This window comes from Anomaloglossus baeobatrachus, chromosome 8 (assembly GCF_048569485.1).
Source record: "Anomaloglossus baeobatrachus isolate aAnoBae1 chromosome 8, aAnoBae1.hap1, whole genome shotgun sequence".
Taxonomy (NCBI): domain Eukaryota; kingdom Metazoa; phylum Chordata; class Amphibia; order Anura; family Aromobatidae; genus Anomaloglossus; species Anomaloglossus baeobatrachus.
This window is the reverse complement of record NC_134360.1, coordinates 207,210,878-207,238,622: the sequence shown is the minus strand read 5'-3', so window position 1 is coordinate 207,238,622 and position 27,745 is coordinate 207,210,878. Positions and strand designations below refer to the sequence as shown.

The window sequence follows — 27,745 nt, the reverse complement described above, 5'->3', positions numbered from 1 at the left end:
AAGGCTCATATTCTTAGATCTTAACACACAATATTTTGTTCCCAACGGGAAGCTTTATTCTTGTAGTTCCAGGGTGGTTTAAGTTGCCATGACCAAATCCAGTGGGAAGACTGACTCCATGCATTGTTAGATTCCTACTGGCTCCTTTTTTTGTTACTGTAGGCTCAAGTACTTGATATTCGCAGAAAGTTGGGTGGCGATGCTTACAAGAGAGCTCCTCACAAAGTCCCAGTTAATGGGACCAGTATTTCCCTTTTGGTGCTGTGATAATGGGAAAAAAAAACCCTAAGTAACTAGCATCAAGTTGGATTTAATTGGCATCTCTTCCTACAACAAATGGACCAGACACGTTTGGCCAGACACACATGGGTGAAAAAATTCTTTGCGGATTATGCAAACCGGGGCCCTTGTGCCACAACAATGGATATGTCTGGCCTGGAATTGTTTTGGGAAGTAATCCAAGTTTAGATAAAAGGCCAGGGTAATCTGGTAATCTACCGTGATGATCACACTGTCTGACTGCTCCTTTTTTGAGCTCGAAAAACCCCACTACGGACCTGTAGGCTGGGATGGAGAATGATACTCTACACAGAGTTTACACAATGGCTGCCAATATGGTGTCCTCCTGTTTTGTGTTTTATGGTATGTAAGGACTAAGTATTATGAAAAACATCTACCAAATTAATCCTCCTATTTCATTTGAGAGACTGTTGAGTGTACTTTGGTTTAAGATGGCCATTGACTTTGAATAGCTGGCGGCCAAGAGCTTGTTAGGCCAACAATTGTTTCCGAAACCTTCCTCCATCCTCATATACATGCCCCATTTTGTTTGTATAAGTATGTTTGTTTATTTTTTATTTTTTTTTTCAGTTGAGGAGAAGGGGGGAGTAAGCCATTGTCAGACACCTATGTTGTTGAAATTTTTTATAGTTTTTCCTTCTTTCCCCAACATCATCTGTCGGGAGTCAGAAGGCCTTCAGCCATCATAGACATTAAATGCTTGGCAGGTTTGGCCATGTTCCTTTACAGCTAAATCCATAGTATATTTTATAAATGGGGAAAGATGTAAATGTGGGGGTTTATACCTGTTGAAATTACTCACCACAGCAGTGTGTCCTGTCATTAAGAAAGAAGTCAATGGGGTTTGGTGCCGTCCCTCTTTATTTTTGCATTGAATTTCCTCCACTTCATGTCTCCAGGGCCTAGTTTCCCTGGTGTGCATTCCCTGGTCATCTTCCTCAGTCCTGTCGGTAGACATGGCTCCCAGTACGTGCTAATACACACGCATATCAAGAGCAGAAATGTAAAGTTCCCAAGAGACCCTATAGTCTGTGATGATGATTGGGCAGAGTGAGGATGTGATGAGCCGCTTTAGCTCAGGAGGAATAGGTAGGGACTCGTTGGAGAGCCATTTTGTATATTCCTCGATTTAGGGCTATATACACGGCGAGTTAAACGGACCGAGTGGAATGCGATAAAAAAATTGCATTCCACTCAGACCCATGTAACTCTATGGGGCCGTTCCCATCTGCGATTTTTTTTTTTGGTCCGCCTCAATCGGACTGAGAAAACAATCGCAGCATTCTGTGGATGGAATCCTATCCATTTTCACTCGCACCCATACAAGTTTTATGGGTGCAAGTGAAACATCGCACTGCACTTGGATGACACCGGAGTGCAGTGCGATAATCGCATCAGCTGACAATGGAGGAGATGGGGACATTAGTCCCTCTCTCTCTTCCGCAATCCGATCGCATCACAGTATAATGACACTTGGCTCACACTCGCAGCAGAGCGGGAGTCGGAGGTCAATAGCATTATGCATCCGATGCTCTCGCATTAGATGCTAAATGCTCATGTGGCCTTAGCCTGACTGGACCCCCCTCTAGTGAACACTGATGATTGTAGCTGGATGGTAGCCAGAGCAAGGGTCACATTAGCCAAAAGCTGAAATTAGAAGATGGTAAAACTGGAGAATGAAAGCAGTAGTAGCCTAAACACCAGATTAGCATTATTGTAATGCCATGTTCCCATAGCATAAACACTATATTGTCACTGCGTTTTTTGTGTGGGGTGGGGGTGGCGGCATCATATCATTCAAAATCAATCTGCTCTGATTACTTTTTCTTTATTTCCGATGAGGTTTCATGAAATTACATCCATTTGCTTGAAATGTTAGACAAAAAGACTGACAGCACTCCCAAAACTGCAATGTGAAAAGGTGCATAACTGAACATGGCATAAATGGAGACAGTTGCACTCTGAAATGCTAAAGCTTTAGCATTTCAGAGTGCAAGTATCATTATTTTTGCTTGAAATGCTAAACGCAGCAGATTTTCTGCACGGAAAAACGCGCCGTAAAACAAATTGTTACACAACGTGGCAATATTGCCTAAACTATTGATTGCATCCCTAGAGAAATGAAATTCCCTACTACACCTCCGCAAACAACTTGTGTTCTGTGAATATGGCTTTGGAAACGGTAGCAAAAAAAGTCCAACAAGACTCCAGATTTATCCGAATATAATTTCCTAACTTGAAAATGTAAAAGTTTTGACGAGCAAACAACACTTTGGCAGATGAGTTGAAACCTCTGATGATATCAGAGCTTGCAGCCCACCCGCCTGATTGCCCGTGATAGGGATTAATATACCCGCATGGCAGACATCAAATGCAGAATGGACTGTGGGAGCTGTCTACTTGTCCTGAGCATTTTACTTTTGTCAGATCTTGCCTCATGCAGCTGCCTTTGTATAAAACATCACAAGCTCGGCTCATATATGTTTCATGGAAAAAAATAACACTTGGCACCAAATTCTCGGTCTACACAGTGAATGCAGATCAGGGCACGCTGACGGTGTACCTAAATGAGAGGTCTCCAAAGATTGCAGATTACTAAAATGATGAGCAAAACATACTGGCAGGAGCATTAAATAAACAAGATTTGTTTGAGAATATGCAGATTAGGACGTTAGAAGGAACAAATCCACATTTAGCTAAAACTAAACTGCTCCTTACGGGGATGCAAATCCGCACATACAGATTACATGTCCGCTTGCTGCAGGCTAACCTTCTACTTTTTCAGGCTCTGCCTAATGCGCTAGCGGGTAATGAATAATATCAAGATAGATTTTGCTGTTGTGTTTTTGTTTTTCATCTATTTTTGTGCCTATGATGTTTGTCGTTTACTATTCGCGTATGGGTTACCAGAGAGGTCCAGGCCAGCTGTAGTCTATGGGTTACCAGAGAGGTCCAGGCCAGCTGTAGTCTATGGGTTACCAGAGAGGTCCAGGCTAGCTATAGTGTACAGGTCACGTCGAGGTCCAGGCCAGCTATAGTCTATGGGTTGCCCAAGAGGTCCAGGCCAGCTGTAGTCTACGGGTTACCAGAGAGATCCAGGCCAGCTATAGTCTACGGGTACCAAAGAGATCCAGGCCAGCAATAGTTTATGGGTTAGCAGAGAGGTCCAGACCAGCAATAGTCTGATTTACTAGAGAGGTTCAGGACCGCTATAGTCTACAGGTTACGGAGACGTCCAGGCCAGCTATAGTCTGCAGGTTACCGGGGAGATCCACACCAGCTATTGCCCTACACCGTGACCAGAGAGGTCCAGGCAAGCTATAGTCTGCGGGTGACCGAAATTGTCCAGTCCAGCTACAATCTATGGGTGACCGAAGTGATCCAGGCCAGCTATAGTATATGGGTTACTGGAGCTGTCCAGGCCAGCTACAATCTATGGGTGACCGAAGTGATCCAGGCCAGCTATAGTATATGGGTTACTGGAGCTGTCCAGGCCAGCTACAATCTATGGGTGACCGAAGTGATCCAGGCCAGCTATAGTATATGGGTTACTGGAGCTGTCCAGGCCAGCTATAGTCTACAGGTAACTGGAGCGGTTCATGCCAATGATAAAAAATTTGCAACTGGCGCATTTCATGACAGTCCTAGTTGAGTGAACTGGAGTGATCCATGCCAGGTATAGTCTAACCGTTACTGGCGTGCTCCGAGCTACCCATAGTCTACTGGTTACTGAACTGGACATTGTCAGTTATAGATTGAGTTAGTAGAGTGATGCTGGCTAGCTTTCTAGTCTACTGGAGTATTCCAAGCCATAGTTTTCGGTCTGAACATGGTTTCCTGGAGGTGTTCAAAAAGTGAATTTCTACCTATTTCTATCGTTTTAAAGGGGGTAGTCCCTTGAGAACAAGTTTTATCACGTATCCACATAAGTGATAACTTATTGATTGTGAGGAGAAACAATGCCAGTGTCCAAAATGTAATAAAGTCTATGATGGTTATTTAAATCTTCTTAAATTAGTAGTAAGCCATATCAAACAGGGAGGACAAAACAAGAACCATCCCATTTATGGTCCTTGATTGATTGGTGTGATTAGAACTGCTGCGGTCTGCGACGTTAGACGGAGCAGCAGTGCACATGCTAGATTGCCCTTCCATCCATGGTCTATGGGACTGCCAAGCGCTGCCCTCGGCATTTTCCAGATGTCCCATAAAGAATTACTGGAATTGTGGTCGACCAATCTGCGTCATTATCCAGAAAAAAGGGGGAAAAAACAAATAGCGCTCACCATCTAGGGATTCAGTTTTTGTCAAAGCTTAAAACCTCAGTGGATGAGACAGGGAGATTGCATTCAGACCAATGTGAGTCAATGAATCAGATCAGATGTTTTTCTCATGCTGATTTGGCATGAGAAAACTATCCCTGCATTCTGCAATTGGCAGCGTGTCTCGGTTACAAGTCTATGGGTGCGTGTGAAACATTAGACTGTACTTGGATGTCATCAGAGTGCAGTCTGATATACGCAGAGACAGGCAGTGGAGAAGATGTAGAAATGAATCTCTCAATCTTCTCCTCACCTGTGCTCCAATATTCACATGCAAACGAATCGGATAATGTTCACAGCAGAGTTTGAACTGTGTCATTAGTAGATTGCATCCAACTCTCTCTGAATGGATGCTATACGCTCGTGTGACTCCGGCCTTAGGGTAAGTTCACACAGTGCATTTTTCGTGGCGTTTTTCGAGTGCGTTTTTGGCCTCAAAACTGCATGACTTTGCTTCCCCAGCAAAGTCTGAGTTTTCATTTTTGCTGTCCGCACACAACTTTTTTTTTAAGCTGCGTTTTTGAGCTTAAAAGAGAAATGGACATGTCAATTCTTTCCTGCGTTTTTCTGCGTTTTCCCCCCATGCAATGCATTGGAAAAACGCAGAGATCAAAAACGCAGCCAAAAACGCACCAAATCGCGGCAAAAACGCATGTGTTTTTGCCGCGTTTTTTTGCCGCGGGTGCGTTTTTGTGCGTTTTTTAGCGCCCAAAACCGCAGCGTGTGCACATAGCCTTAGTTTCTTCTGCCTCTGGTTTGTTTGCTCCCTGCAGATCAACTCTGGGTGGAACTGCCGCTATTTCAGCTCCTGTATCCCTGTTCCACACTTTCAGTTTTTCACCTTGGCCTGGTCCACATTCCTGCTTTTTACTCCTGTGGTGCTATTTTGATTATTCTGCTTTCTGACCTCGGCTTGTATTTTCACCACCTGCTGGTTTTCCAATTCTGTCTACAACTAGACCTCTTGATATCAACTACTCAAGATGACCCTATTTGCCACCAGCTTGCTCCGTGGCCAGATCTCTGTACAGGGGTTAAAGGGTGAAGTCCAGGCTAACCCCTGGGATCTGGTAGACGGAGTGACTAGTGCTAAGCCTGTCTGTCTGTGGAAGCCCTATTAAGAGCTGCCAGGCTACTATGATAAGTTCCCTCATGATCCAAAACCTATGACTTGGCCTCAAATAGTGCTGGATCAAACGTAGGGCCTGATCTACTTGGACAGGATTTTGCAGCGCAGATTCAGCATTATGAAGCCATTCAGCCCCAAGTCGCTGGGACATTGATTTCACAGTGGAATGGCCAAGCCCTTCTTTATTGGTTTCATGCTGGATATTCTGACCAAATTAATGATTTTGTTAGTACAGTTCCTTAGTCCTGATTTTTTTGATGCACACATGTCCCTAGTTATCAATTTTGATCGGCAGCTATGTGAACACATACTGGATCACAATGCCGACTCTGCATGTCGACCTAAGACTTGTGTATTTACTACACTTTCTGGGGAGCCCATACAAATTGGGGTGACTCAGTCGCCTCCGCAATAGGGGGCTAAGGGAAAAGAGCTGCATTTTACTAGCAACTGTAGACAGTCTGGACATCAGCTACTTGCCTGCCCAATATAACCAGCCAACGTGTATGCGGATCCGGGGACACCCACCTCGTCATGCAGGTATTTTCCTATGATTCCCCCAAATTATTGCTACTTGAATGTTTTTGGTTTTTTTGTTCTTTTTTTTTTTTATCTAGTAAAATCTGTTACCTGAGATCTTGGAGTGAGGTTCTTCTAGGAAGTTTGTTTTCGCTATTGTGGTTTAAAGATCTTGGTTTACCCTTGCAAAAATTGTTTTCCATTTGAAAAAAAGATTGTATTGTAAAACCATGTATTGACTACCAGGAACTTAATCCACTCATTCCCGATCTCTCTAATTTGTTGAGAGCCCAACTTGACCTCAGGGGGCGTATCATTTGATCCGGGAAGGGGATGAGTGGAAGCCGACATTTTAACCCATCTGACGGTCACTGAGTATCCGATAATGCTCTTTTGGGCCAAGTAATGCACCAGCTGTTTTTGAAAACATTTTTGTTAATGACCTATTCTGAGATATTCGTATATATGGTTTTGCATTTGGATTACATATTGTTTGTTGTCTTGTCACCTGGTTGAGTCTCGCATCTAACGTGTATGTACTCTGCTTTGAAGACTGAGAGGATTTCTTATTCCCGAACCTTGAAAATGTGCTTTTCTGGTTCAAAAGGTAATCTTCCTGGGGTATATCTTGTCTATCAAATATTTTTGTATGGACAACTCCAAGGTCCAAGCCATTAAAGAATGGATTCAGCTGTGAAAGCTTTGCAGCTCTTTCTAGTATTTGCAAACTACCATCACAAGTTTATTCTAACCTTTTCCAAGATGGCCAAAACGTTGACCTAACCGCTTCCCGACGTCTCCTGCACATGCACGGCAGAAGTCGGAAGCGAGTGGGTGTATGGAGTGGGCTCACAGGCTGAGCTAGCCCCATTCACAGCAGATGATGGCTGCACTACTCAGCTATCATCTGTCTCTGACAGCAGTGGACAGAGCTCAGCGGCATTAAATATGCAGGAACCTGGGGGGTGGGGAGACACTGTTCCACCCACAACATGATTGCAAGTGCTGATGCTTGGGGGTCTGCTGAAGGTTATCAACTGAAAAGCTCTGCTGTTTTGAGCCGAGATGTCGCATGGGCTGATAATGCATATGTTCTCATGTTTCCTCCGGGTATAAACTCATACTAGTAGGGGACGCCGATTGTAGACCCCATGGGGGGGATAACGTCTGTAAATCGCTGTGGAATATGATGGCGCTATATAAACAAGTAAAATAAATATATTGGTACAAAAAAAACCCCACGCTTTGTAAGATTTGGTTTATATTTCATTTTCTGATGTTTGTTTTGATTTGTTTTTTTTTTTAGCTTTTTGTTTGATAGAGCTATATGAGGGCTTGTGTTTTTTTGGGTTTCTTTTTGCTAAGTTGATAAAATAAAATAAAAAAAAACAACAACCCTCCCTGCTTGTTGAATGCAAAATATGTTGTTTCTTGATGTGGTCCTAGATGATTGCCTATGGCGTGGCATCCTACCTGTGCACCCAAACCGGACGGTGTACCATTCTTCCCATACAGATTTGTATTTTTCTGGTTTTGCGTGACGTGCTGTAGTTCTATTAATACCAGTCTGAGGTATATTCGATGTTTCATCACTTTTTTGTGTTTTTATTTTTTGGGGACATTGAATTGAGTGGTAGTGATCTTGGCGGTGTGTCGCCCTGGACAAGCCAGGGGCCACAGAGAACACCACAACACCCCACACTCCCAGCAGGCACATCAAGGTCAGACAAAACCCTTGTTGCCCTCCTCTAGGGGCTGATGTCCACACCAGGGGGTGTGCCAGGCGGTTGGTCCCGCCCACCAAGGAGTTCACAGTCCTGGAGGCGGGAAAACAGACAGTTGAGTGGAGGAAGTGAAGGAGTCTAGTTTTGACAGTGAAAGTGGAAGGAGGAAAGTGTAGTAGCAGAGCAACTGACTGACAGCGTCCGGGTGTGTGGCCCGGGCGAGACAGCAAGGTTGGCAGACGGTGGTGACCGTCTGCAGGAGTGGCCGATTGGAGTCTACCGTAAGGGCCGTGGACGGGTGGTGGCCCGGCGGTACCGGACCGGTACACAAAGAGAAGCCAGCACCAGTGGCAGGGGCTTTTCGGACCCCGGCAAGGCTAGGAGTCGCCGTGAATTTGCCGAATCCGTTAGTGAAGGGGACCTCCTGGGTTTCCAAACAGTCAAGTCCCGACAGAAGGCAACAGTCCAACCTAGTGAGAGAGACACCGCCACCGCCAAGGCAACCGTTTCTCAGGGCCAGCGCCTGCGGGCAAAAGGGGATCCTCCGGCCCATATCCAAGCTGGGGAGCGGGTTACCGGTGGGAACCCATTGGAACCGTACAGACAGCGTAGGAGCAGGGAAAAGACAGTCACCGCTAACCTGCCGGGGGCAACAACACCGCAGCTGTCCGAGGGACCCGTCCATCCAGCCGCTTGTTTTACCGTGAACTGTGTCCTCATCATTGGGCTGTGTGAGTACCACCGTGCCGTGCGGCACAGCGCTGCCCCCGCGTCGCTGCACCTCATCAGGCCCCGCAACCCGCCTGTCATCCATCCCTACCCAATCACCGGGCCCCGGGACAACCAACCCCCTACCCACGGAGGGGAGGACTAACAACAAAGCTGCTCCCTGTCACCGCTCCCGGGATCCCCGTCCAGAGCAGTGGTGGTGTCCACAAAATCACCACAACCGTGGGTGGCGTCACGGACAATATCCCTAAAAACCAAACCACCCCTTTTCACTCACGGGCGAGGAACGCCGCTCGAGCCACCGAGCAGCAGCAGCAGCAGCAGCTGGACCCGAGCAGTGGGAGAGCGCAGCGTCCCCTCCTCCGCCCGCGACAGCGGGACTCCATTTTAGACTCCCCCAGCCCCTATTCTAGATGATAAATGCTTTTCGGCTGCCAACATCTTTAATTTTGGGCACTAAAATAGAAGTCAAAACAATGTCAATTAGTCCAGTTATTTATTGCTATGTGAAACCTGTTTTGTGTGGGTTTTTTGTTTTTTTTTAATTTATTTCCCCATAGATACCATCATAGTAGGGACTCGCAGGCCAAGCTCCTGCGCATCAGTACAAATCTGCGCGTGTTTGTGTAGGACGCTCTCTGGGTGTTTATTATTTGGTTTTGGATTTTCTCCATTCTTTTGCTTTGTACGTTGCTGGCTTGTTCATAATCGTTGCCATGGTGACTGATACGGGGAGGACCCCCCCAAGCACGTGTCCCTTTGTCTTCCTAGAAAGATTAAATGACTGACTGGCCGGGAGTCATGTGATGTGACACGGGGTCACGGGGCCACCGCTCTAGAGATACTCCCCCCATCTTTAACTCTTGTCTCCCCTTGGCATCGAGGATGCTGTCGATTCCGGTGTGTTACCTCGTTGCTTTTGATACCATCTTCCCCATGCTTGCTAAATTTTATATCTGGTAGATAAACAGTTATAGGATTTATTTGTCCTAATATAAAACATAATAAGCAAAACCTTCCATAATCAAAGTATAAATGAATAGTAAACATCAAAACCCGCCTTGTACATGCATCATACAGACAGACCATTGATTTCAGTGACCGTGTCATGCGCTAATTCTCCTGTGGGGCGGCGCTGCAGAGGAGATGGATACTACCCTGATGTACCCATCATACCTAGATTCTGTGACCAGCGTATTCTTAACGGGGCCTATTCTAATAAAATAATTACTTCCCAAAGCAAATAACCCCCTTCACACTCACTCTGCCAAGGACAAATCTCATATATTGTTCGATATTACATTCCTATCTTGATTCCACTTCGACAACCCCTTTATTTCCTAGCCATAGGATAGGCGATGGCTTACTGATCAGATGAGGTCCAACAACTGGGACCAGCACCAAATGGCAGAACGAGGAGGTTTTTCTCCCCATAAGAATGGAGGGGCAGTGCACACTCAACCACTGCTCCATTCATTCCCTGAGGCAGTGTTCCCCCAACTCCAGTCCTCAAGAGCCACCAATGGGTCAGGATTTCCTTCGTATTTCCCACGTGATGATTCCATCACCGATGCACTTGTAAGGAAATTCTGAATATATGATCTGTTAGTGGCTCTTGAGGAATGGAGATAAGGAACACCTCCTCACTTTTTTTCCATAAATTCAATAGAGGAGGAATGAAGTCTTGGTCGGGTGTTCAACTTGTCACACTATTTTGTAACTACCGGTATCATGACAGTCGGACATTTAAGTAGAAGCAGGCAATGGTGACTTCCGCATCTCAAGTTATTGAAACGTAAGCCAACACCAGTGGTGGGTATAACCCCCCCCCCCCCCAAAAAAAGTGTTAATGTCTCAAAAACTTGTAATGTGGCCTTGAGCATCAATTACAACTTGACAATGACGCCTCCTGCTGGTCACAAGGGGAGTTATTTTTTGCGGAGGCATAGCAACCCACTCTTATTGAAGGGCGGCCCTCAGGTCATTGAGGTTCTGGGGTACAGAGTTATGAGACTCTACACAGCAATTCAGGTGATCCCATAGGTTTTCTATGGGATTCAGGTCTGGAGAAAGTGCAGCCTCTCCATTTTTGCTCCCACAGTCTCCAGCAGCCGTTCCCTAATGATGCGACCTTGATGAGCTGGAGCATTGTCATCCATGAAGATTAAATTAGTGTGTGTTGTTCATGCAGAGGCACAGACTGGATTGATGTTGTTCGAGTAGTCGGGGCTGTCACTGTACCAACCACAAAGTGTAGGGCAGTTCTGTATTGACTAGACACCATCCCACACTGTAACACGACCACCACCAAAGGCTCGTCTGTCTGGTGGCTGCAGTGGCTGATACATAGCACTCTCCTTGATGTTTAAAACATTATTGCTGGCCATCATTTTTGCTCAGTGTGAATAGTTTCATCAGTGAACATCACCGAGGCCCACGTCAAGCGTAGATGACGTCTGTGCCTGGTGGTGTGATCAGGTACCTTGGAGGGTGTCTACCATGCAGACCATGCTGATGTAAACCGTTTTGAATGGTCTAATGTCACACTTGGATGCCTCTCCCCTCCCTTAAATGTGCTGGTAGTTGTGCGGCATTCATCATCCGATTCCGAAGAGCATTAACAATAAAGTTGACATCAGTGTGGGATGTGGCCAAAGGACAGTTACTTCTCTGCCTTTCTTTAACTCTTCCAGTCTCTCTGTATATCTGCTGATGACACTCTGTGACACTCTAAGCTCAGTGGCCCCTTCTGTCTGAGAACGTCCTGCTTGAACTTTCACAATGGCGCGGTACTGCTGATTAATTGTTAAGCGGGCTTTACACGCAACAACATCGCTAACGAGATGTCGTTGGGGTCACGGAGTTTGTGATGCACATTCGGCCTCGTTAGCGACTTCGTTGCGTGTGAAACGCACGAAAGACCGTTAACGATCAAAATTACTCACCTAATCGTTGATCATTGACACGTCGTTCTAATCCCGATTTATCGTTGTTGCAGGACTGAGGTTGTTCGTCGTTCTTGCTGCAGCACACATCGCTATGTGTGACACTGCGGGAACGAGGAACATCATCGTACCTGAGGCCGCCGGCAATGAGGAAGGAGGTGGGCGGGATGTTCTGACCGCTCATCTCCGCCCCTCCGCTTTTATTGGGCGGCAGCTTAGTGACGTCGCTGTGATGCTGAATGAACCACCCCCTTAGAAAGGAGGCGGTACGCCGGCCACAGCGACGTCGCTAAACAGGTATGTATGTGTGACGGGTGTAAGCGATGTTGTGCGCCACGGGCAGAGATTTGCCCATACCGCACAACCGACAGGGGCGGGTGCTTTCACCAGCGACATTGCTAGCGATGTCGCGGTGTGTAAAGCCCGCTTTAGGTGTGGTCTTGGTCTCATAATGTCAAAATGTGAACAGCGTGATGAAGAGGACTGTTTTTATATACTAGTTCTAACTGAACCCTGAAATTTATTGGGCGATTCAGTATCAAACACCTGTTGTGAATTTTGCCATTAGGCTCCTTGTGAGAGAACAGCAAGTTTTGCAAAAAAAAAGTCCTGAAACATTGAACAGTTGGACATGTGCATGCAAAAGGTTAGAGACGGTCACATGAAAAGAGGGCATTTTCGGATCATTGTGAAATTTCATCCGAAAACCAAATATCCCTAATTTTTACCAATAAGTGACCTCTGGGATCAGAGAAGTCTAGTCTCAGCTGTTTAACCCTCTTGCATGTTGCCAATTCGCATTCTGACAATGTGCTAGGTGTGAACAGTAAGAATACCTTGGAAATGGGATTTAGTTAAGATCTTTTTTACTTAAGAATTCAGGTTTTTGGGTTTTTTTCTTTGTTCATGCGCAAAAGAGTGAAAATTACAACCGCTACAAGAGGTGCAAAATATTTGAAAACTTCCAGCAGCAAGTTGTATGGAAATTTTACACAAACATACATTTATGGCCACTTTGCAAGCAATAGTCTTCCTACTCCTAATTGACCGCAATAAGTGTCATCTGCAGTGCAAGTTTCTGCAGAAAGTCTCCAGAAAAGAGCAGGGACTGTAGCGCCACCTGCTGGAAGTACATGTCTGTAATTGGAGAGTCTGGTTTAGCTTTTATCCCACGCCATGTGGTAGGCTCAATATTGACATCTAGGATTGCTTCTTCCACTAGGTGGCGATAGAGACACTGTTCTTTCTCTCTGAAGAGGCTATTTGACTGTTTAATTTCCAGGGGGAGCATTGCCTGGCCTATAAATCGTCCTATGCCAACATGCCACTGTCCATAAGGAAACTTTACGTGTGTTGGGAGCATGTACTGTGTGTTGGCCATAAGCGGGGTATTCTACTGTGTGGAGGCCATAAGCGGGGTATTCTACTGTGTGGAGGCCATAAGCGGGGTATTCTACTGTGTGGAGGCCATAAGCGGGGTATTCTACTGTGTGGAGGCCATAAGCGGGGTATTCTACTGTGTGGAGGCCATAAGCGGGGTATTCTACTGTGTGGAGGCCATAAGCGGGGTATTCTACTGTGTGGAGGCCATAAGCGGGGTATTCTACTGTGTGGAGGCCATAAGCAGGGTATTCTACTGTGTGGAGGCCATAAGCGGGGTATTCTACGGTGTGGAGGCCATAAGCGGGGTATTATACGGTGTGGAGGCCATAAGCGGGGTATTATACGGTGTGGAGGCCATAAGCGGGGTATTATACTGTGTGGAGGCCATAAGCGGGATATTATACTCTGTGGAGGCCATAAGCGGGGTATTATACGGTGTGGAGGCCATAAGCGGGATATTATACGGTGTGGAGGCCATAAGCTGGGTATTATACTGTGTGGAGGCCATAAGCGGGATATTATACTCTGTGGAGGCCATAAGCGGGGTATTATACGGTGTGGAGGCCATAAGCGGGGTATTATACGGTGTGGAGGCCATAAGCGGGGTATTATACGGTGTGGAGGCCATAAGCGGGGTATTATACTGTGTGGAGGCCATAAGCGGGGTATTATACTGTGTGGAGGCCATAAGCGGGGTATTATACTGTGTGGAGGCCATAAGCGGGGTATTATACTGTGTGGAGGCCATAAGCGGGGTATTATACGGTGTGGAGGCTATAAGCGGGGTATTATACTCTGTGGAGGCCATAAGCGGGGTATTATACGGTGTGGAGGCCATAAGCGGGATATTATACTGTGTGGAGGCCATAAGCGGGATATTATACTCTGTGGAGGCCATAAGCGGGGTATTATACGGTGTGGAGGCCATAAGCGGGATATTATACGGTGTGGAGGCCATAAGCGGGGTATTATACTGTGTGGAGGCCATAAGCGGGATATTATACTGTGTGGAGGCCATAAGCGGGATATTATACTCTGTGGAGGCCATAAGCGGGGTATTATACGGTGTGGAGGCCATAAGCGGGGTATTATACTGTGTGGAGGCCATAAGCGGGATATTATACTCTGTGGAGGCCATAAGCGGGGTATTATACTCTGTGGAGGCCATAAGCGGGGTATTATACTCTGTGGAGGCCATAAGCGGGGTATTATACTCTGTGGAGGCCATAAGCGGGGTATTATACGGTGTGGAGGCCATAAGCGGGATATTATACTCTGTGGAGGCCATAAGCGGGGTATTATACTCTGTGGAGGCCATAAGCGGGGTATTATACGGTGTGGAGGCCATAAGCGGGGTATTATACGGTGTGGAGGCCATAAGCGGGGTATTATACTGTGTGGAGGCCATAAGCGGGGTATTATACGGTGTGGAGGCCATAAGCGGGATATTATACTGTGTGGAGGCCATAAGCGGGATATTATACTCTGTGGAGGCCATAAGCGGGGTATTATACGGTGTGGAGGCTATAAGCGGGGTATTATACTGTGTGGAGGCCATAAGCGGGATATTATACTGTGTGGAGGCCATAAGCGGGATATTATACTGTGTGGAGGCCATAAGCGGGGTATTATACTGTGTGGAGGCCATAAGCGGGGTATTATACTGTGTGGAGGCCATAAGCGGGGTATTATACTGTGTGGAGGCCATAAGCGGGGTATTATACTGTGTGGAGGCCATAAGCGGGATATTATACTCTGTGGAGGCCATAAGCGGGGTATTATACTGTGTGGAGGCCATAAGCGGGGTATTATACTGTGTGGAGGCCATAAGCGGGGTATTATACTCTGTGGAGGCCATAAGCGGGATATTATACTCTGTGGAGGCCATAAGCAGGGTATTATACGGTGTGGAGGCCATAAGCGGGGTATTATACGGTGTGGAGGCCATAAGCGGGGTATTATACGGTGTGGAGGCCATAAGCGGGGTATTATACGGTGTGGAGGCCATAAGCGGGGTATTATACGGTGTGGAGGCCATAAGCGGGGTATTATACGGTGTGGAGGCCATAAGCGGGGTATTATACGGTGTGGAGGCCATAAGCGGGGTATTATACGGTGTGGAGGCCATAAGCGGGATATTATACTGTGTGGAGGCCATAAGCGGGATATTATACTCTGTGGAGGCCATAAGCGGGGTATTATACTCTGTGGAGGCCATAAGCGGGGTATTATACTGTGTGGAGGCCATAAGCGGGATATTATACTGTGTGGAGGCCATAAGCGGGATATTATACTGTGTGGAGGCCATAAGCGGGATATTATACTCTGTGGAGGCCATAAGCGGGGTATTATACGGTGTGGAGGCCATAAGCGGGGTATTATACGGTGTGGAGGCCATAAGCGGGGTATTATACGGTGTGGAGGCCATAAGCGGGATATTATACTCTGTGGAGGCCATAAGCGGGGTATTATACTGTGTGGAGGCCATAAGCGGGATATTATACTGTGTGGAGGCCATAAGCGGGATATTATACTCTGTGGAGGCCATAAGCGGGATATTATACTCTGTGGAGGCCATAAGCGGGATATTATACTCTGTGGAGGCCATAAGCGGGGTATTATACGGTGTGGAGGCCATAAGCGGGGTATTATACGGTGTGGAGGCCATAAGCGGGGTATTATACGGTGTGGAGGCCATAAGCGGGGTATTATACGGTGTGGAGGCCATAAGCGGGGTATTATACGGTGTGGAGGCCATAAGCGGGGTATTATACGGTGTGGAGGCCATAAGCGGGATATTATACTGTGTGGAGGCCATAAGCGGGATATTATACTGTGTGGAGGCCATAAGCGGGATATTATACTGTGTGGAGGCCATAAGCGGGATATTATACTGTGTGGAGGCCATAAGCGGGATATTATACTGTGTGGAGGCCATAAGCGGGATATTATACTGTGTGGAGGCCATAAGCGGGGTATTATACGGTGTGGAGGCCATAAGCGGGGTATTATACGGTGTGGAGGCCATAAGCGGGGTATTATACGGTGTGGAGGCCATAAGCGGGGTATTATACGGTGTGGAGGCCATAAGCGGGGTATTATACGGTGTGGAGGCCATAAGCGGGGTATTATACGGTGTGGAGGCCATAAGCGGGGTATTATACGGTGTGGAGGCCATAAGCGGGGTATTATACGGTGTGGAGGCCATAAGCGGGGTATTATACGGTGTGGAGGCCATAAGCGGGGTATTATACGGTGTGGAGGCCATAAGCGGGATATTATACTGTGTGGAGGCCATAAGCGGGGTATTATACGGTGTGGAGGCCATAAGCGGGATATTGTACTGTGTGGAGGCCATAAGCGGGGTATTATACTGTGTGGAGGCCATAAGCGGGATATTATACTGTGTGGAGGCCATAAGCGGGGTATTATACTGTGTGGAGGCCATAAGCGGGGTATTATACGGTGTGGAGGCCATAAGCGGGATATTATACTGTGTGGAGGCCATAAGCGGGATGATATACTGTGTGGAGGCCATAAGCGGGGTATTATACTGTGTGGAGGCCATACGTGGGGTATTATACGGTGTGGAGGCCATAAGCGGGGTATTATACGGTGTGGAGGCCATAAGCGGGATATTATACTGTGTGGAGGCCATAAGCGGGATGATATACTGTGTGGAGGCCATAAGCGGGGTATTGTACTGTGTGGAGGCCATACGTGGGGTATATACTGTGCAGGTTTCATTCATGGCGTTATTTTTGCGTGATTGCACAAAATGGGCTGTGCAAGATTGGGGCTGTGGCTTAGCTATTAAAAAAAGCAAAAAAAAACCCCCCAAACAACTATTTGCCATTGAATATACTGCAATAGTCGTCCCTCTTTGTTGTCCTTGAGACTTTGCGGATGTGGCTGACAGTGCTCTTCTTCACCAAGCCCACGATCAGCCACAGAGCCCCAATACAAAGGCAACCATTTACCCCTCAGGGATCAGATCTAATGATTTCTAAGGGCGTCTGCGCTGATCTAATGTGATCACGAGCTGTAAAAGTCCCATCATTACCTGTGCATGTGGTGCACTTCTGACTAGCGCACTTCTATACAGCCTCATGGTAGTCGCTGTTGCACTAGTCATTGTCTACTGACTGTCACATGATTTGGCTCCTGTGTCGCTACTCCCTCCAGTGGTCATTTTGTAGAGCTGCATTTTGGTTGAATGTTCGGAGTAAAATGAGAAAACTGATGGCACTTCCTAACAGACAAATGTGAACAGGTGCAATCTGAACATGAAATATACTCTAACAAATATGTAGCCTCAGAGTGCAGCTGTGTATTTCTTAGAATGTGGGGTGTACTGGTTAGCGAGCCGTACTATGCCAGAGTACTCGTAATAAGCAGTAGGGTACTTGAGTCACGCCGATACGAGCATTTGAGTATAATGGAAGTCACTAGGGAACTGGAACATTTTTCCAGGAAATCTGGAAAAGTGCTAGAGTCCTCCATTGATTTCCATTATACTCGGGTACTTGAGTTGCGTCCATCCAAGCACGGGGTATGGCGCATCAGAGCATGGTAGTGCTCACGTATCACTAGTTACGAGTACTGAGCACCTGAGCATGGTAGTGCCCGCTCATCACTAGTTACGAGTACTGAGCACCCGAGCATGGTAGTGCCCGCTCATCACTAGATACGAGTACCGAGCACCTGAGCATGGTAGTGCTCACTCATCACTAGTTACCAGTACCGAGCACCTGAGCATGGTAGTGCTCACTCATCACTAGTTACCAGTACCGAGCACCTGAGCATGGTAGTGCCCGGTCATCACTAGTTACCAGTACTGAGCACCTGAGCATTTTAGTGCTCGCTCATCACTAGTTACCAGTACTGAGCACCCGAGCATGGTAGTGCTCGCTCATCACTAGATACGAGTACCGAGCACCTGAGCATGGTAGTGCTCGCTCATCACTAGATACGAGTACCGAGCACCTGAGCATGGTAGTGCTCACTCATCACTAGTTACCAGTACCGAGCACCTGAGCATGGTAGTGCTCACTCATCACTAGTTACCAGTACTGAGCACATGAGCATGGTAGTGCTCACTCATCACTAGTTACGAGTACCGAGCACCTGAGCATGGTAGTGCTCACTCATCATTAGATACGAGTACTGAGCACCTGAGCATGGTAGTGCTCACTCACTAGTTACGAGACCCGAGCATGGTAGTGCCCGCTCATCATTAGTTACCAGTACTGAGCACCCGAACATGGTAGTGCCCGCTCATCACTAGTTACAAGTACTGAGCACCCGAGCATGGTAGTGCCCGCTCATCACTAGTTACGAGTACTGAGCACCCGAGCATGGTAGTGTCCGCTCATCACTAGTTACGAGTACTGAGCACCCGAGCATGGTAGTGCCCGCTCATCACTAGTTACCAGTACTGAGCACCCGAGCATGGTAGTGCCCGCTCATCACTATATACAAGTACTGAGCACATGAGCATGGTAGTGCCCGCTCATCACTAGTTACCAGTACTGAGCACCCGAGCATGGTAGTGCCCGCTCATCACTAGTTACCAGTACTGAGCACCCGAGCATGGTAGTGCCCGCTCATCACTAGTTACCAGTACTGAGCACCCGAGCATGGTAGTGCCCGCTCATCACTATATACAAGTACTGAGCACCTGAGCATGGTAGTGCCCGCTCATCACTAGTTACCAGTACTGAGCACCCGAGCATGGTAGTGCCCGCTCATCACTAGTTACCAGTACTGAGCACCCGAGCATGGTAGTGCCCGCTCATCACTAGTGGGGAAGAAGTCTGTTAAAACCGTTGAACTACTTGCAGCTGCAAAAAGACAAATGGGGTTTCTCAGATGTCCTCTTGCTATTATTATTATCCTGGATTTGTTTCTCTCCGATATATACATACCTTAGTCTTAAACACACTGCCCCAACCCTGAAAAAGCACATGCAGATATTCTTAAACATTATTTCCAAGGTGTACATGTAAATCATTCACACTCCTGTAAACCTATACATATTATATACACCATCTAGGCTCAAAATGCGTTAGTAACAGTTCTTCTTGGACTTGTGGTTCCAATTAGACAGCACATTAAAGACTTTGCAAAGCATTATATTTTAAGGATCTTTAATAAAACAAGATTTTATTATTTTTTTTTTTTAAAGTACTGGATCCAACCTTTTTTTTTTTTTTTTCTTTTGTGTGCATCCTATATTTTGGGGATTGCCTGTGTGAACAGCACAGTGAGCGTATTATGTGTATATACCATAAACATAATGTCCAAGTTTCCAGCTATAAAACCTGTAAGGGAAACACCATGTCTGCACTTCTTTTCTTTTTATTGAAGGGGATGCTTAAGGTTTTTTTTGTGCATAATCACAGTGATTCCATACTTAAAAATCCAGCTGTGATTTGATGTTTTTGTTGTTTTTTTATAATTTTTATTATGCACCTTTCAGTCACCCCATAGAGCTCTATTGGGGAGAGAACGCACCAAAAAACTAACTCACAATCCACTGTGCATTACACATGTTACCAAGGAATCCATGCAGAGTTTCCAAACAAACACCGTGGATAATCTGCTGCATTTTCACTACCTGGAAACACATTCATAACAGCTGGTGATCATTCCTTAAAAGTGGGTAGGTCCAGACTATAAGTAAGGCCTTTCACTTGTCCATGCAAAATGCACACGTTTTGCACAATCTGTGGTGTGTGTTCAGCGTGTGCTGTCAGTGTATCCGTCTGACAACCAGATAGCACACGGTCAGCATGATTTTCTATACTCGCCAGTCTCCGGCTGCTGCTTCCGGGTCTGCGGCGCAGTGAATATGCATGAGCTTAATGAGCGGGACTGGAAAAAAGTGACAGCAGCACCGTCAGCAAGGGCTGGAAAAATCATTTTATTTCAAAGACATGTGTTTTCTCCAGTATGTGTTATATGCATCACATCAGTGTGTGGGCTGTGTGACATCAGTGCTGCCGGAGAAACACAGATATGTTACCATGTGGATCACACAGACAAGTGTGGGCTCCACATGGACACCGGGTCCATGTCCAAACACAGACGGATGTGCAAGCCCATTGATGTTAATGGGTTTGTGTGTGTCCTTGTCTCCGGTATGTGTGAAAACTAACGTCACACGTACCGAAAACACGGATGTGTGAAAGAAGCCTTTAGGGTTATTTGAGCTGTAACAGTCTTGACACGATTGTGAAGATCACTGATGTGTTTACTTTTCCATCCCCCGTTATTTGCAGTATTACCTTGGAGTTAGGCTAGTTTCACACTTGCGTTGGGCGGCTTTCGTAGCATTGCATTGCGTTGTGTGATGGATGCAACGGATGTGTTGCATATAGTGGCACAACGGATGCTACAGATCATACAAAACGCAAAGCTTTTTTTTTTTTTATTCTTTAGTTTTACCGGCAGCGGACTATTGTGAACGATCAGCTGAGCGCTCTCAATAGCCGGCTGCCGGTCGATCAGCTGAGCGCTCTCACATGCCGGCGGCCCGGAGCTCAGCTGATCGTTCGGCTGCCGAGAATGTGTGCGGGGGGCGGCGTGAGATGTGGGTGGAGCCAAGTGGGCCATGGTTCTGAGGACAGGTGAGTGTGCGTTTGTACATACATGCGGAGTGGAGTGCGGGAGGAGGAGGAGCCAAGCGAGGAAGTGTCGGGCTCCATGCACACATAGCGAGGGTAAATATCGGCAAAGCACTTTGCTTGGTTACCCGATATTTACCTTGGTTACGAGTGCAGGGAGCCAAAGAGAGCATGCGCAGTGAAATCCAACGGATTGCGCTGCTCAAAAAAACGTTACATGCTGCGTTCCTCCCGCCCGGCGCAGCGTCAAAATAACGACGCTGCGTCGTCCAGCGGATGCAACGCTGACACTTGCGTTACAGTGCGTTGACCATACAAGTCTATGGAGAATAGAGCAGTGCATTATTAACGGACTGCGCTATTCTCCACAGTGACGGACTCCGCTGAACGCAAGTGTGAAAGTACTCTAAAAGCAATGCCATTTGTTTGAAAAGTGACTCGCGTCTCTTAGGGAAAGTCATGAACTCTCTTACTTCATGACTTGAGGTGCAGGACTTTGGAGCTTCCAAGTCACACTTTCGACTCCTCTATATTTCCACCCTCTTGACTCTTGCTCCAGCTTTTTATTTAATCCGTTATAACAAGTTTACTAGATATTGTAAACTGTTTTAATATTTTGCTTCTCATTTCCATAATTTTATAGTTTTGAATCTTCTATTGGCTTTACCCAAAATACACTTAAAATTCACTTACCTTTTACGGACAAGGAAACACTAAAAAAAAAAACCCCGCAAACCCTCAATTTTAAATTGTTAAAATAGCCTTTGTAGGTATTTCTGATTTTGTGTTCCAGTACAAGACCATAGGGGAATAGAAGTGTCAAATTGTCTTTCTTTATGACTTGACAGCCATCTTTTTTTATTTTGTGTAGCTTTCACGCTCATTGCTTTCAATGGTAGAACAAAGCAGCAAAAACACTGAAAGAATTAACATTCTGCTTCTTCAAAAGCACTATAAAAAAAACCCTGAAAAAACAATAAAGGAGGGGGGGCGCAAATGGACAATAAAGGAGGGGGGGCGCAAATGGACAATAAAGGAGGGGGGCGCAAATGGACAATAAAGGAGGGGGGGCGCAAATGGACAATAAAGGAGGGGGGGCGCAAATGGACAATAAAGGAGGGGGGGGCGCAAATGGACAATAAAGGAAGGGGGGTGCAAATGGACAATAAAGGAGGGGGGCGCTAATGGACAATAAAGGAGGGGGGGCGCAAATGGACAATAAAGGAGGGGGGGCGCAAATGGACAATAAAGGAGGGGGGGGGCGCAAATGGACCATAAAGGAGGGGGGGGCGCTAATGGACAATAAAGGAGGGGGGGCGCTAATGGACAATAAAGGAGGGGGGGCGCAAATGGACAATAAAGGAGGGGGGGTGCAAATGGACAATAAAGGAGGGGGGGCGCTAATGGTCAATAAAGGAGGGGGGTGCAAATGGACAATAAAGGAGGGGGGGGCGCAAATGGACAATAAAGGAGGGGGGGCGCAAATGGACAATAAAGGAGGGGGGGGGCGCAAATGGACAATAAAGGAGGGGGGGGGCGCAAATGGACCATAAAGGAGGGGGGGCGCTAATGGACAATAAAGGAGGGGGGGCGCAAATGGACAATAAAGGAGGGGGGGGTGCAAATGGACAATAAAGGAGGGGGGGCGCTAATGGTCAATAAAGGAGGGGGGTGCTAATGGACAATAAAGGAGGGGGGCACTAATGGACAATAGAGGGGGGCCGCAAATGGACAATAAAGGAGGGGGGCCGCAAATGGACAATAAAGGAGGGGGGGCGCAATTGGACAATGAAGGAGGGGGGGCGCAATTGGACAATGAAGGAGGGGGGGCGCAATTGGACAATGAAGGAGGGGGGGCGCAATTGGACAATAAATGAGGGGGGCGCTAATGGACAATGAAGGAGGGGGGGCGCAATTGGACAATAAAGGAGGGGGGCGCTAATGGACAATAAAGGAGGGGGGCGCTAATGGACAATAAAGGAGGGGGGGCGCAAATGGACAATAAAGGAGGGGGGGCGCAAATGGACAATGAAGGAGGGGGGGCGCAATTGGACAATGAAGGAGGGGGGGCGCAATTGGACAATGAAGGAGGGGGGGCGCAATTGGACAATAAAGGAGGGGGGGCGCAATTGGACAATAAAGGAGGGGGGGCGCAAATGGACAATAAAGGAGGGGGGGCGCAAATGGACAATAAAGGAGGGGGGCGCAAATGGACAATAAAGGAGGGGGGGCGCAAATGGACAATAAAGGAGGGGGCGCGCAAATGGACAATAAAGGTGGGGGCGCGCAAATGGACAATGAAGGCGGGGGGGCGCAATTGGACAATTAAAGGAGGGGGCGTGCAAATGGACAATAAGAGGGGGGCGCAAATGTTGTCTTATCCGATGGTATTGGCAAAAAATTATTGTAGATTCAATAACCTGGTGTGGTTGCGTAAAGACACAACTGCTATAAGCACGTGGTATAAATGGCTGCTGCAGAACCCATGGAAACAGCAATAGAAGCGGATGTGAGAATAGGGTTAATCCGCGCTGCCAGAAGATCACTGAAGATCTTCATCGATCTTCTGGCAGCGCGGATTGACCCTTTTGTTCCACCCACTTCTATTGCTCTTTCAAAAACGCAGCATTTTGAATTTCAGTCAGGGGAAAAAAGTGTGTTTGATTTCTGGAATCTTATAGGGTTTTGATGGTGCTGTAATAAGCAGATTTTTATTAGGTTATATTTGCATAATCTCAATGAAAAAAAATGCAGCATAAACACCCTGTGTGAATACAGCCTAAGACTGATCGTCAAAAAACAAACTTTTTGCTTAAATTTTGCACTTGTTTTTGCTTTATTTGCTTTATTTGTAACGGATGCATATACAGTGTGTCCACCCATATCCTGTCCACCGCCATTAACTTGAGAACGGCGGTAGCTATAGGCATAGAAGTGGTGTCTAGGTATAGTAAAGTAGCCATGCGCTACGCAATGAAACCACCTATAGCGCCACCTGGTGGAAAACAACGGAGTTAGCATTTTTATCTCGAAAACGGAACGAGATAGAGGGAAAAAAAGTGAATTACAAAGTTGTAGGGCATCATCAATTCAATACGAATCGACACCTTGCATACAGAAATGCTATGATATGAAACCCATGACCCCCCCCCCAAAACATTGAATGCTGGTCACGCATATGGCGCTCATTTAACTTTGATGCTCAAAGTGGCCCCCGTCAGCTGCAATGCACATCTGGCCTCTGGACCGCATACTGTATCTTGCTGCACGTTGTGCAATATGGTAGGTGACACGTTTGCACAAGCATCTGTGAAACGTCGTGGTAGGTCCTGCAATGTTGGTGGAAGGGTCGCATACACCTGCTGTCTGATGTGACCTCACAGAAAGAAGTCCAATGGGGTCAGGTCAGGGGAGCGTGGAGGCCACTCCATGCAGCCACCATACCCAATGACTTGTAGGAAGGTCTCCATGAGATATCGCTTCACGTCCGCAGCCTTGTGAGTTTTACATGTTCTAATCATAGCATGTCTGTATGCAAGGTGACGATTCGTATTGAATTGATGATGCCCTACAACTTTGTAATTCACTTATTTCTTTCTCGTTCCGTTTTCGTGATAAAAATGCTAACTCTGATGTTTTCCACCAGGTGGCGCTATAGGTGGTTTTATTGCGTAGCGCATGGCTACTTTACTATACCTAGACACCACTTCTATGCCTATAGCTGCCGCTGTTATCAAGTTAATGGCGGTGGACAGAATATGGGTGGACACACTGTATATTGGATGCGTTATGAACCGATGGCAACTGGATATGTGAACGGAGCCATGCTGTATTGCTGTAGTTCACTTTTTTTTCTTACTTAACCATTCAGCAAATCCTCTTTGTTTTTCAGTAATTTTTCTGAACATAATCATTTAGAGACAGTCTTAGAATTCTGCAAATTACATTGGCTTTTGGTCTGATCATCTGTGGGTAGAACGCTTCCTAGCCAAAAAAGGAGACCAAATTAAAGTTTAAAACCTCTATCTCTCCTGACCTCTCCTGTATACATGAACATTCACGTATGGCAGTAGTCTATCTCTTGAAAAACAAATCGTGGGGACTTAGAATTCAACGGTCCTAATTCCTTTACTCCCCCCCCCCTCCCCACATTATCCCTTGGTGTTTGGATCGGCGGGTTCAGCTAAGCTTAGTCTGATGTGCTTTGAAGTCTTAACCCTTTTCTGTTTGTTAACCTCACTATAGGCCCCTTTACACACTGAGACTTTCTAGCGATCCCACCTGCGATCCCAACCTGGACGGGATCGCTACAAAGTCTCTGGTGAGCTGTCAAACAGGCAAACCTGGCCAACGACGCAACAGCGATCCGGACCTGCAGAATGACCTAGCTAGTCATTGGGGACGTTGTAAAGCAGCTTTTTGAAAGGGAAGTCGCTGTAAAGTCCTTTTACACACTGAGACTTTGCTGCACAGCGGGAAACAAAGGACCAAAGAATGGTCCTGAACGATTTGTAGCGATCAGCGACCTCACAGCGGGGGGCCAGGTCGCTGATGCGTGTCACACACTGCAATGTCGCTGGGAAGGTCGCTATAACGTCACAAAACTGGTGATGTTACAGTGATGTCGTTTGCGATGTTGCAGTGTGTAAAGCCACCTTATGGCTTTGGCTGTGTATCCTTTGTCAAAAGGTTGGCAGTAGCCATCAATAAAAGGTGAGAGATACTGCTCAGGTTTTTGGGTTTTTTTTGTCCTCTCTCCCAACACTCTGCTATAGAAATCAATGAATTGTTTCCCGACAGAGGATTCTTATCTTATTCACAGATATAAAAATGAAAAGGGACAAAATCATCGGAAGTTGCCATTTCTTTAATTTTTTTTCATCACTTTTATGGCTTATCCTAAAAAAAAAAATATAGTTGTCACATTAACGACCATTTAGTGGCCAACCGAAGACTTCTTGGTCTCTAAACAGCACAACTCTTGTCCCATTTTCTGTTCCTCATATTTTCCCTCTTTTAAGAGAACGATAAACTGCAATACCAGACTTGACCATATACCTACAGGAACACTGTTGTCGTCTTTTTTTTGTTTTTACTCACAGGAGACTATCGTCCAGATCACTTTACGTAAGGCCTGTAGTCATTTAGTAAAGTAAAAAATGGAAATTGTTCATTCACTTAGATCAGGAATCTCAGGCCATGGAATTATTGGCTTTCGGTCACCGGCAGGGACAACCTTAATCTTAAATCCCTTTTCCTTGAGCAAGTCCAGCTTGAGATGTTTCTCATTTATAATGCTATCCGGGTCCTCCACGTAGCGTGCGATCTCTGGACTCTCCACCTCCCATTCTACCTCTCGGTTTTTTAAAACACGCTGGAATTTACTCCAAACCTCTTTCATGGCTTTGAGCTCTTGAGTCACCAAGTTGTCCTTCTTCTTAAGAAGTGGAAATACACCACTATCAAAACGGTATGGTTTCTTGGCACTATTTTGGATCTCTGCCATCCAAGCTCCATCGTTGACAAATATCTTAACAGTGCAGGCCTCGTTTTCTGCCAAACCGGGAACCAAAAATCTGATTTGCAGGACTTGCTTCTTGAGAAGAGCTAGTGCTTCCTTGGATTTACCATCCCAAATAAAGGTATCGTCTTGTTTAGATAGTTTGTTTAAACTTTTACTCAAAATGCCAAACCCTGGAGTATATTGGCTTGCATCACGTAAACAGGCGAGATTTGATCGTAAGTCGCTAGCACTCTTAGGCTCTTTCATATTCTTCACCTTCTGTAGAAAATCTCTATCCAACGTAACGCCATTTTCAGTTACTTTTCTCCCTAGAAACTTCACAGCCGGTTGGCACAATTGGCACTCTGCTGGGCGTATTTCAAAGCAATTGTCACTCAGATGGTGCCATAACTTATCTGTGAATTGACTGCACTCTTCCTTGGTTTCTCCTGAAATTAAGAGGACATCGATGTAATAGGTAACGCGCTTCCTCACACTCACGGGTAGCTTATCAAGTACCTTCTCCACAGCGTCACTAACTCTAGTGTTCTTATTTTGGAACTTTCCGGGCAACCTGTTCCAGACATAATGCTTGCCCAGGAAAGTAAAGGCGGTTTTGTACTTGGTGTAGGTGTCTAGAGCGATTTGCCATTCTGCATAGAATAGGTGCAACACAGAATAATACTTCCCCAGGGTTATACCTTCAATGGCTTTTGGCCGGTGCTCCTGTGGGTGGGGACTATCCTTCTCCGAAGTCTCGTTCAAGTCCCAATAATGGAATTTAATTTTGACCTTTCCATTTGGTTTTATATCAAGTGAAATGCGGGAATTGCAGACACTTTTGCAACGTTCAATCCACCCATTTCTCTCCCAACTAGCGATGACTCTCCTGGCATGGTCTAGTAGTTCCTTTCTTAAATATCCCTGATGAAAACTGCCAGGATCCTGGAACTTTTTTACTTCTTTTATTAGCACCGGAGGGACATCAACCACGTAACCCTCCTGCGCCTTGGCCTGCATCAAACCTAGATCGTGAAGTTGCTTCCATCCAATTACGATTTTTTGGAAGGTCTGTACATATATGATCTGCCCAGTGGTTTCTTGGCCATTAATATAAATTGGGCACATGACTAATCTTCCAGTTACTTTTTCCTTGCCATTCTTGAGAGCAATAGTGATGGCTTCTTCTCCCAAGTGAACATCTTCTGGACACTCATTCAGGATGGTGTAGAATGAATGCGGATCCTCTGTTGCCATCCTCTCCATTTCTTCTCCATTCACGCTTATCCTCACGATCATGGTCTGGTTTTTCCTGTTCTGGAAATTTGTAGAATTGTTGTTTTAGTAAATCCAGTCGGGATGGCTCTTGGCTTCCAGCTTTCTAAGAAAAAGTAAGATTAAAGGTGGTTAGATCTTACAGGGCCATAAAAATTATTGGTAATCAACGATTATGCAGTGCAGGTCCAGTCTGGACTAGCATTTTAGAAAATATAAGGTGATATGCTTAGAAATGGGGATTAGGATTGGAGCACCACTGCCCTGCCATATTCACTTAAAGGGGTT

At 46.3% G+C, this 27,745-nt stretch overlaps 2 protein-coding genes across 4 annotated transcripts in view; one reads left to right on the top strand and one right to left on the bottom strand.

Moving 5' to 3' along the window:
• The window catches only part of LRP8 (LDL receptor related protein 8), a 285,604-nt gene that overhangs the window by 163,176 nt on the left and 94,683 nt on the right, over window positions 1-27,745 (top strand). The window lies entirely within an intron of this gene.
• The window catches only part of LOC142248802 (uncharacterized), a 74,488-nt gene continuing 72,266 nt past the window's right edge, over window positions 25,524-27,745 (bottom strand). For both annotated transcript variants that reach the window (XM_075320108.1, XM_075320107.1), the window contains exon 2: window positions 25,524-27,563. In XM_075320108.1, coding sequence (XP_075176223.1) covers window positions 25,850-27,481 — 1,632 coding nt within the window. In that variant the 5' untranslated portion in view covers window positions 27,482-27,563 and the 3' untranslated portion in view covers window positions 25,524-25,849. The remainder of the gene's footprint in view (window positions 27,564-27,745) is intronic.